Source organism: Paroedura picta, chromosome 2 (assembly GCF_049243985.1).
Source record: "Paroedura picta isolate Pp20150507F chromosome 2, Ppicta_v3.0, whole genome shotgun sequence".
NCBI lineage: Eukaryota > Metazoa > Chordata > Lepidosauria > Squamata > Gekkonidae > Paroedura > Paroedura picta.
The window spans coordinates 28,816,557-28,828,115 of record NC_135370.1 but is presented as its reverse complement, the minus strand read 5'-3'; the positions used below and the strand labels follow the sequence as shown (position 1 = coordinate 28,828,115).

The window sequence follows — 11,559 nt, the reverse complement described above, 5'->3', positions numbered from 1 at the left end:
TTAAATAATTAAATGACTACCAGTGAAACGACACTGATGCACATGTCTCCAGATGCTAGACCAGGAGTAGTCAAACTATAGTCCTCCAGATGTCCATGGGGCTCCTGGGAATTGTAGTCCATGGACATCTGGAAGGCCGCAGTTTGACTACCCCTGCACTAGACCATTAAATGCTTTGTGAACAGGAAACAGAAAGCGTTAAAAGTCACAGCAGCAAGCCAATACAGTGTAGTGTTTATTGTACGTAATGGAAGGTACACTTGAATTTCAAAAATTTAAAACATATAAAAAGTGATTAAAGGGCTAACATTTTATCAACAGTTGATACCAATGCATCAGAATGTTTATTATACAGCAGGGGTAACAATGTAGTGTTAATGCCGATGGGGCACCATGGAGGTTAGTCTTTAAAAAATCCCACTATGTAGCGTTTATACAAACAAAACCACTTGTTGCCATTTCAGATTGTACGGAGAAGATTGTTGGAAGAGAAGCAGTCCTATAACATTTCTTAAGGATTAGATATTAGCATTAAAAGTAATTAATTGGAATGAAAATGTCAAAAAGAAAGTAGAAATGTTCTCATTCACAGAAATGCACATCCAGGTATTTTTTTTTTGTTTCCCATAAGAACAATAGGCATAGATTGTAAATCTCCCTATATGAAATAATTTACACACAGATGAAATCTAGGAACACTAAAATAATCACTAAATAGAGTTCTTCTTGTAAATAAACAAGCCATGATGATTTCTGCATAATCAAATATGAAAAAAAAATCCATAGCTGAAATAGTGTTTCTTTTTTCTTTCTCTTTGAAACAAGGTTCTAAAATAAAAAGGGAATCAATCTCAGCAAAATGTGCAACCTAAAAATAAAAATCAGCCAAGCTTATATTTGTAGTACAACCATATTAAGAAACCACTGCTCGGAAATACAACCGCACTGGGAAAAAGTTTATAATCCACAAAACTCTTTGCCAGGCCATAAAGGAAAACAGCTCCACAGTTTACAAGTAAAACTGAGGCAACATAGATGCGTGCTTAATTGTCTCCAGTTAAGTAGATATTCAGGCAGAAGATGTGACACTTTGTTTGTACACAGCATGGTACGCATTGCGCAGCAAGACATAAGGAAAGCAAGACTCCAGAAGGTCCATCGTCAGGAACGGAGACTCCTGCACAATCTAACACAACAGAAGAAACCAGTCAGAAGCCTGCAAAGAACTCGGCAGTTGTGCATCAAGCTCATCTCCTGGTACTACATTACATCCATTTCCCAAGAGGGAGGAGCTCAAGAAGATTAACTCTCGACATCGCATTTTTCCCCAACAGCATGCAATGTAAACAGGATGCCCAAGAAGTTCACAAGAAGTTCACAGTGGCATATTTATATTTATATTTTTATATTTATGAGAGCCTCTTGTGGCACGGAGTGGTAAGGCAGAAGACATGCAGTCTGAAGCTCTGCCCATGAGGCTGGGAGTTCAATTCCAGCAGCCGGCTCAAGGTTGACTCAGCCTTCCATCCTTCCGAGGTCGGTAAAATGAGTACCCAGCTTGCTGCTGGGGGAGTAAAACGGTAATGACTGGGGAAGGCAATAGCTGAGAGTGGTGTTCCTAGATATTACATATTTTAGAAGGTGGGGCTCCACTATACCAGTATTGGTTGGGGCTACACCTAACAGATTTCCCTGACCACACAGTTATAGTGTGGATTGGATTTAATGGTTTTAACTATGGGTTTTATTGCAATTTTTATCTTGTAAACTGCCGTGAGCCTAAGGGAACGGCGGTATAAAAGTTTAATAAATAAATAAATAAAATAAATACTTCATATTGGTTTTAGATATGAGTGCATTATTTAATATTATCGACCACTGAGGAAGACCCAGTCTGGTCGAAACGCGTTTGATCTGTTCATGTGCAGTTAGATCTGCATAGCTTTTTAAATATAGTTCTTACTTTGTTTTTAACCTAATATTGGTGCACTTTAATAAATAATTGTTAAAATTGTATATTGTTTTATAGCTCAGCTTTTGAGTTCCTTCCTTACTAGGTGGATGGCATGTTCTCTTCTACTTCCCACTTCATCTGCCAATATGTCGACTCTTTATCTTCCTTTGCTGCTTTGGGTTATTTGTTTCATCCTTCTCCCACAACGTCACCTCAAATGCAGCATGTACCCATAGTATTGCAATAGTACCACCTAGATCCCTAATTAACTCAATTTCATATTATGGCAGTGGTCCCTGACCACCGGGCCGCGGCTCCCTCTCCCCGCCCCCCCCCCCCCGCAGTGAGAAACTTCCCGGGCCGCAAGCTTTTTTTTGTGTATGGCGGGGAGGGAAGCGTGGCAGCCGGCGCAAACACGCATGCGCAGCAGGCCCGTGCATGACCATTTGCGCCATGCATGACAATTTCATGCATGTGCAGCAGGTCTGCGCAGGCGCGTTTGCCGACCGTTTGCGGTCTTATAATCTAACCCCTCTTTCCATCCCTCCAGAGATGGAGGTCAGGTGGGGAATAGGGGAATTTTTTGGACTTTTTACTGCCATATTGTTTGGGTTTTATTGTATTCGTTGTCTGTTTTAATGGGGTTTTATTGGACATTTGTAACCTGCCACAAGCCGGTCTCAGGAGTGTCAGGAAATAAACAAATAAATAAATAACATTGGACATGCAAGGAACAATAATTTGGACATGAACTTACCATGTCTAGGAGTAAGTAAACGGATTCTCTGTTCCGTGTAGTGGTTTTGTCTGTTTCCTGACCAATTTTCAGTAGACTAGAGGAGGCCAGCTGAAATAATCAGACGCATACAAAAGGCAAGTTAAGTTGTCTGCTTTTAAAAACTGCTTTCATTCCACGACATGAGCAATGTCCAATATAAAGTACAATTTGTACAGGACAAGCTACAATTTTCACATTAGGATTGCTATGAGATTTTGAATGCAGAGCATTCTGCTCAGGAATAAAGGGAATAGGCACCCCTCAATTGCACAAAGTGCTGGAAGTTCCTGGATCAGACCAATTTTATTACAAGTCATCAGTCAAGCGGGAACTGACTAGTCTATAGTGCTAGTCAAATCAGCTATGTAATCACTACTGTGCAGAAGAATGTCATCTCTTCAAAACAAAAAGTGAGACTGCAAAACATTAACTGGCCCAAAATCAAAACTGGACTTACAGCCAAGAATTCTTTGAGACGGTCTTCAATGCTTCCCTTGTGAATGGTAAATAAAGCTGCGGCAATCTGGTTGATAGCTTTGGCCAGGCAATGGATATTGTTGCAGTGGCCTAAACAAAACCACACTTGTGTCATTACTTTACCTTCACTTATCCTTTGAGAGTTTTGGCTACAGGGAAGGTATCTTTCAACAGCAGTCAGAAACATTTACAAATGGAATTTCATAGAGAGGATTGAAAAGACTTTTAATATCTTTTAATATCTTAATGCTGTAAAAGACAATATTAAAAGATAATTCATTCTAAAATCTTTTTTTTTTTTAAAGGAAAACAACCTCCACGTTTCCTGTTTTCTCGCAATATACCAGTTTCAAAGTTTTAACTTCAAGTATATGATTGCAACTAGGCAAAAGAGCATACTGCTGGTACGCAAAACCTAAGAAACAGGATTTTTGTACATTAAACCAGGATAGGGTTGGGCGCTTCAGCGCGCCTTTGACACTTCGGTGATCGTGGAAGCCCGAAGCGGCCTGCGCTGCGGCATGGAGGGGAGGGGCAGCGCCAATGCGCCAGCCAGCACCTGCATTCGGGCACAGAGTTCTGTGCCTGCGTGAGGGCGCCGGCTGACGTTCTGGCGCCAGCACCGCCCCTCCCCTCTGCTGGCTGCCTTGGGCTTCTGCGATCACCGAAACGGCCGAGGCGCACCGAAGCACCCAACCCTAACCGATACAAATATGGGGAAATTACAGCTGCTTTTAATGCAAGTGGCTGCTAGAATGTTCTTTGATACACGCTTGCTAGTATTTTTGTAATATATGGTAAATACAAATGCCTCCAGTCAAATTTAGTCTCTCTTTCATGGGCAAGCAGAGAACACATTCTTGGTAAGGAGGTCTAGAATTAAAGTATAACCAAATGAGAGAGATTCTAACCTTCCACTTCCAAAGCAAACGCTAGGAGATTAAAAAACTGACTTATTACATATCACACAAAAAAGGCCAAAATATTACTATACGAAAAAGGAAGAAAGGTTCAAAACATATACAGAGAAAAAAAGAACCTTTCCAAGGCAATTGGCACAATAAATTTTATGTATCAATAATTTTTTAAGGACCAACCTAAATGGTTCCTAGATATACTCCGTTTTCACAATTTTTCTTCAGTGGTTGATTCCTTATACTCTTATCAAACAATTTTTATATATAAACAGGCCACCGGCTCTGTAAAGTATTGTGGGGAATGTCAGTCAAAAAAATATTCCCCTTAAATATTACTATGGCAAAGCAAAAGCCAACAGATACTCAGATCAACATTAAACATCCTCCCCCGCCCCATACACACACTGTCAAAAAACAAAGGCTATCACAAGAGAAGTGTGATTTGTCCAAGTGTTACCTTCAATGGCAGGGCTGTACTGAGACATCACATTACTGGCCAAAGTTGGTAAGGAGACGGCCACAAAGACCATTAGAAGGCAGGCGATTTTATATTCTTCCTCTGGACTAATGTTTTCTGGGAAGACACAGGCATATCAGCAAAGCCAGGACAGGTTCCAGAACAGGTTCACCCCCTCCCCGTTGATCCGAAATATCAACTCTTATTTGTCAAGCTTCATGCCACGAACAGAACATAGATGACATACTAAAATACCAAGGCGGTACAGAACCCAAGAAATGCCCATGTAGCCCTGAAAAGAACCACCTTCGTGATGACCACACACAAAAAGCTGGAAGGCTCCATGTTAACTGGGATAAGCTTTGGCCAAAGTGAAGGTTCTTATAGAAATAGTTCTCCATTCTTAAGAACAACCATGAGCCTGGTGGTGCGAGTGACCAAGTGCAGAAACATCCTGGCCTACATCCATAACCGTACCTGATTTTTGAGAAGAAAGAGCTACAACCAGGGCAGGATCAATCTCACAGGGCAATCCTGCAGCTGACGAGAGCTCATATACATTCATTGCAACCTATAAAAAACCAGAAAAGGTTACTGGAAAACGATTACCAACAGAATTCTATGCAATTTGAAAGAGAATGCAAACTGCAGAATCTTTTCAATATCTACAGCTATCAAAGTCTGAAAATATGGAAGTTCAAGAGCATCAAAATTCCTGGTGGCATCTCAGGCTACAGAGAAGGGCTCTGTCAGTGATATTCTGATACCCTCAGGAAGAGATTTTTACCTTCATGTCAGTCTCTCTTGGAATGTGATCCTTGAAATCTTCAATGGAACTTACAAGGAAAGGAATGTGGTAGGATAAGACCTAAGACAAAAGGAATAAGCAACAAAACAATTCACTTCTGCCATTACAAAAGGCCTTGTACATTGTTAGGTTGATGGATTTACTTCCAATCCAGCCATCTAATCCCATCTACACCTGCCAAATGTGAAAGTAGATAAGCTGTGTAAAAATACAGGCTGATCACAACTCGGTGGAAGACACACACCATTGTGAATAATTGGAAGAAGAAGAGTTGGTTCTTATATGCCGCTTTTCTCTACCAGAAGGAGGCTCAAAGCGGCTTACAGTCGCCTTCCCTTCCTCTCCCCAGAACAGACATCCTGTGAGGGAGGTGAGGCTGAGAGAGTCCTGATATTACTGCTTGGTCAGAACAGCTTTATCAGTACTGTGGCAACCCAAGGTCACCCAGATGGCTGCATGTGGAGGAGTGGAGAATCAAACCCGGTTCGCCAGATTAAAAGTTTGCACTCCTAACCACTACACCAAGATGGCTCTCTAACTAAAGTTTCTTACTAACTAAAGTTTCCAAAGTTAATTCTTTGATAGCACAATGGGTTTGATTATGCCAGTAAAGACATGTTTCAATCTCATGTTTTCATTGACAGTGCTTAGGCTTTAGGGTTTAACAAGGGTGGCCCTCAAATTTCATTTTTAGAGTCATAAACCTGAGAGTAACGAAAATGTTTACATATTCAAGACTTAACACAGTACATACATCTCGAAGTGCTTCTTGTGCCAGTGACCGGAAAGACAAAATGACACCAATAATGGTCATCCTCTTCAAAACACTGTCAACAGCTGGAGGGTGCAAAAATGCAAGCGTCAGGGAATAAGAACTGATCCCAGTACTCCAACAATGCATACTTTTAGTATGAACCTTAAGGGCTGCAAAATCTAATTGGAAAACACCGGTGCCTCTACCAATGTGTGAAGCTTCTAAGAGCAACATGAAGTCACAACTCCAAACTCAACAACAGGAAATGAGCTTCATCTCCAGCTACACTTGTTGGACCTTATCAACCTGATCTCTCATCAGTGGTGCTTTCCTCCTGTATGACTTCTGTTGAAACCAAATATTCTTCTGGACAATCCAGCATAGTACTCCTTTGCTAGTTAAAAAAAACCACATACACTTAAAACACCTAATGTATTCCATATTCTTATGGGGACTTTGGGATATATAGTGGCAGTTTGGAGAGCAAAGGCTAATTTCATTCCTTTGCAAACTCAATGTGGCTTGAGATTGGAAAGGAGAGGGTGCTCAGGTGGGCATGTAAGCTATGATTCCCAACCATATTCTACGCAATGATACCACTTCTGGGGTTTCTTGAAGCCTGAAGAATGTTTCAGGGTAATGGTAAAAAATGGTTAAAAAGTTGAGAAAGGCTGGGTTAGAGTGTCAGCCTAACATCGGGGAGATCTGGGTTCCAATCCCCATTCTGCTATGGATGCTGAGTGCGTGGCCTTAGGCCTGTCACACAGTTGCAGCCTAACCTGTTTCCATAGGATTGCTGTGAGGACAAAATGGAGAAGGATGTAAGCCATTCTGGGTCCCCAAGGGAAGAAAGGCAGGGTTTAATCAAACAAGTAGGTAATATTTGTCTTTAGTGTGTGGCCCACGTGTATATTAATACATTAATACGAAAGATAAGAAAATCGTTTGGGCTGCTTCAGGGGTTCAAGAAAGCAAGGTCCAGTGTTTTAAATCATCTGCCCAGTTCCATTCACAATACAATTTTTTTCAAAAAGGCAGTAGATTGGAGGTTACTTACAAGACAATCTTTTGAAGAGCGCCGCCATCTGATCCGGTTTATCAAAACTGGTCCTCATTTGCGTGAGCACTTCAACATTCTCCACCACAAGTTTCTAAGACAAGGTAAGATCTCGGGTCAGGCAAAGACCTGAGCCTCTCAATAAGTGCGTGCTTTAGGACATTTCGGTAGGGCAAGCAGGATGCAAAGCTCATGAAATCCAGATGTTCCCACTACCTGACCTATGGGGTTACACTTGGGTAAGGCCTAACTGCACACCAAAAAGAAAGCCTTGCAGTGCAGTAATAACATGTTTTACGTCTGCCACATGCCACTTAGTGCTTAAACAGCCCCATAAAGACTGAACTGGGCTGCTTTAGATGTAGTAGACTGAATATGGCAGCTTGCTTTGTACATGCATCAATAAAAACTGCATGGGGGGGGCAGAGTTCATACTAGATGCAGTCATCTGTTGCTCACTGGGCCAGTTCATCCTTCCCCAGTACTGGAGCCCCCACTCCAGTAAGCATGGTGTCATACCCAGGCATTTATTTTCCAGACTTAGATAAACAACGGAGAGCTCAGGCACTCAATGCAGTGCTTCCGAGCATTTGATCTTACCTACAGCCAAGTTTCACAGATATTATCTTCCCCTTATTATGAAACCTAAACCCCCAGCTTCCTGTAACTCCTCCTTTCCCATTGTGAAAGCAATATTCAAGGTGTAATATATTATCAAAAAGGGATGGCCATACTAGTATATAGTTGATCACGCTTGCACCCTTCTGGCTATAAGAAGTGAATTCCATATGTTTATCTCCCTCAGAATTACCATTTACAATTACAAAGCTAAGCTTCTCAATCCATTGGTTGAATAGAATCCCATGTTTGTGAACCAAGGGGTTTTCTGTATTCCTGACATTGTAAAGATCTTCACCATAGGTATTTCCCCCTAAAGCCGACATTCCCAATGTGAGCATTAAAGTTACCTAACAATATTATTTGTGCCCTGGGATATTTAATTTCATAGTTGTAATTTTTCATATCAGGACAACAGTTCTCGGAATAAAAGGACAAGGAACTGGGAAGAATATGTACATTCGCAGCCAGAATAACCTGATCTTTAAAAGTCAAAAGACAAGCCGCTGCTAAAGACCTTAAGGGAGGAAGGGACGCTACACCACACTTCATGGATGTAGAAATCAAACATGCCAGCGTTCATGTTTTAATAACAACCCTGTTTATCGAAAGCAACGCCCACAGAGGCACAATGAAAGTTACCTTGAGTTCAGCAACCTGTGATGAAATGTGCCACATAAGGCTTTCGCTCAAGAACTTCATCCCATATGGACCAAGGAGTTCTGACAGGGCCCTCATTTCTGAGGAAAAAACACATTGGTATTGATTCTGATACACTGCCTTAAGCTTAAGATGCATAGATTCAAATGGGCAGCCGTGTTGGTCTGAATTACCACAATAAAATCAGAGTCCAGTAGCATCTTTAAGAATAATTCTTTGTTGGTCTTAAAGGTGCCACTGGACTCTGATCTTTAGATGCATAGTCCATATGGCTATTTCATCCTACTACAGCCATTTTAGTCACATGTACAAGTTTCCATTTTGTATCATCTCAAGATGGATAACAACAATACCTACACTATAAACTGCTCAGGGCAGTTTTCAGGGCGATTCATTGCCCTGAATAAGTTTAGTTACAAATCCCAGAGGCCCACAAACCCGCTTACCATCAATAACTGCCTCTACGCCCAACAGAAATACTATCTTTCCATAATTTCATGCCAGGAAAGAACACACATACATTCCTCTCCTCTCCACCACCATCTTTAAATCCCTTAAAACCGTGTTACCCAACCCCCGGGCTGTGGCTCGATACGGGCCGTGGAGCCCTCGGTACAAGGCCACAGCAGGGGGGAGGGAGGTGCTGGTGCACCTCCTTCCCTCCCCCGCAGCGTGGCGCTCAAGCCTAGCCAAGCTGCAGAGGGGGCGAGGTGCGGGCGCATACACACAGGCGCAGCACCCACGCCTCCCTCTCCCCCCGTCCCCGGGCCTCCCCCCCCCATTCCCCAGCCTGAAAAAGGTTGGGGACCACTGCCTTAAAAGGGAAAGGAACTGGCATAATTCTTCATCAGATGCACATTCAGAATACACAAGGGAAAGGCTGAAGGATTTAGAATTTATGCCTAGCTGACATACTACTTTGGCAACTACCAAAAGCGAAACCCAACCAAACCAATGATGTTCAGAACATGGGGACAAAGTGGAGCAGTTCTATAAAAGTGACAGACTTTCCCTCATGAAACTACTTCACAGGAAAAAGAATATCTGCCCCCTATTTTACGTTAAGGTTCAATCTAAGGAAATTTACCTGATATGTCTGAATATTCTTCTGCATTGAACGTTAATTCATTTTCTGTCGGCAAGTTCACAAATGCCTTCATGGCTGGAAAATAGGCTATATGACCATTACTGACTTGCCTTAGCAAGGTTTCCAGATACCTGAACAAAACCAAAATTCTTTTTTTTAATTAATAGGGTTTTTAAAAGAAAAATAGACAAAGAGAAAGCAAAGATAAAAAAGATTAAGAACTAGTATATGTTATATATCAGGGGTAGTCAACCTGTGGTCCTCCAGATTTGCTGGCAAGGGCTCATGGGAATTGTAGTCCATGACATCTGGAAGACCACATGTTGACTACCCCTGTTATATATCATCTCATGAAACATAATAAAAAGAGATTGATAACCATCCAAGTTTTCCCCCTTTCCCTCCTAATCAAATTCTTAACATTGTTCTCCCTCTCTCCTTCTCATCCAAATCTTAACAATATTTGATATTAACAAAGATTTACTGCTAAGTTAATAATGTATCAACAAAAGCAAAATAATATTTGTTATGGACTACAGCATATTAGTTTAGATGAAGACTGCACTGTCACTCAGTTTTGCTCTTCAGGCAACTTCACATAACTATAACCCACTTGAGCATTACACAAATTCTGCAGCACTTCCTTGAAAAGCTTCCAATTTCCATTTAAACAAATCTGTGGGGATTTTTTTTTCTTTGCTACACAAAATACCGTACTTGATGATATCCAATGCCGACGTGGTACGCGGTTCGGTTTTTCTAATCAAAACGACTAATTTCAATTTTCATAGGAGGAGGGAGCACGGTTCCTTCCCCAGACTGCGACTGATCACGCTTTGTTCTACTTGGGGCACGTCTCTTTCAGACGACAGCATGCGGAAGCTTGCGCCTCACCAAAAATGGGATATAAACGAGAGAGGCAGACCGCAAACGCAAACTGGAATCCTTACCAATTTGTGTACAGGCTGGTGATCGTCGGCTCCCCGTGACTATCTAAATGCTGAGTTTGCTGGAGAAGAACGTTATTAAACACTCTCGTGATGTCAATCTGTACATAATTTTCTATCGACTGGAGCACTGTCATGTAAGCTCTGACGCTCGTTAACAGCTCGGAGGGCTTTGCGATTTCTTGCGTTGCTTGATTATACATAGTCATCCCGACAATCGACCTTTGAAAGGCAAGGGAGTAAGTTATTGGCACTCGGCAACGTGGAAAAAAATCATTATTTACTGGCTGATGCCCAGGGCGAATTAAGAGGAAGAGGAAAGCGTGGGCACCAACCGAAGCCTGGGTTTAAGCACATGGCTCACGTACTACATTCCTACTCTGGAGGCTGTCAAAACATCAGACCATCTGGTGTAACTAATCATTTGGGCCGAGTATGCACGAGGTTGTGTCTCAACGCACACTCTTCTTGAATTTTTCTGGCATTATCCACATCGGGAATTGGTGCTGGGGAACTGCAGCTGAGTCTTAAACCTGGAAACCGGATGAGAAGATGAGCAACTTTGTCTACTGTCCTCAGTGCAGAAAGTGTCCAGAGAGAAATCCAACACATTTATTTAAACCTTTTCTATCCCCGCCCTTCTCCCCAATGGGGACCTTAGGTGCCATACATCATTCTCGCTCCTCTCCTCCATTTTATCTTCACAACAAGCCTGCGAGGTAGGTTAGGTTGAGAGAGGGTGTCTGGCCCAGGGTCACCCAGCAAGCTTCCATGGCACGAGTGGGGAATCAAACCCATCTCTCCCAAATACTAGCTTGGCACTCTTAACCACCACACCATGATAGCTCTCAAAAATAACACCAGACCTACCGTTGCTTGCCATTTCCTCCTAGTGCAAAAGAAAGGCTCACCGTTAAAAAATACATCAGAGTTAAAATCTGAGCCAATTCAGCTCCGAGTATCTTCTGCAGGGCATTTTAAAAACAACAGTGATCTGAATTCTGGCTGTACGGCTTTTCCTTCACTCCTGAACGTAGCCAAAAGC

General features: G+C 42.1%; 1 protein-coding gene across 5 annotated transcripts in view; it reads right to left on the bottom strand.

Annotated features, from left to right (window-relative positions):
* Positions 1-217: 217 nt before the first annotated feature.
* Positions 218-11,559, bottom strand: part of NCKAP1 (NCK associated protein 1) — a 71,834-nt gene continuing 60,492 nt past the window's right edge. For all 5 annotated transcript variants that reach the window (XM_077319526.1, XM_077319527.1, XM_077319529.1 and 2 more), the window contains 11 exons: positions 10,518-10,736; positions 9,568-9,698; positions 8,463-8,560; positions 7,203-7,296; positions 6,146-6,228; positions 5,371-5,451; positions 5,061-5,154; positions 4,584-4,700; positions 3,190-3,299; positions 2,712-2,801; positions 218-1,186 (listed from right to left, as the gene is read on the bottom strand). In XM_077319526.1, coding sequence (XP_077175641.1) covers positions 1,070-1,186; positions 2,712-2,801; positions 3,190-3,299; positions 4,584-4,700; positions 5,061-5,154; positions 5,371-5,451; positions 6,146-6,228; positions 7,203-7,296; positions 8,463-8,560; positions 9,568-9,698; positions 10,518-10,736 — 1,234 coding nt within the window. In that variant the 3' untranslated portion in view covers positions 218-1,069. The remainder of the gene's footprint in view (positions 1,187-2,711; positions 2,802-3,189; positions 3,300-4,583; positions 4,701-5,060; positions 5,155-5,370; positions 5,452-6,145; positions 6,229-7,202; positions 7,297-8,462; positions 8,561-9,567; positions 9,699-10,517; positions 10,737-11,559) is intronic.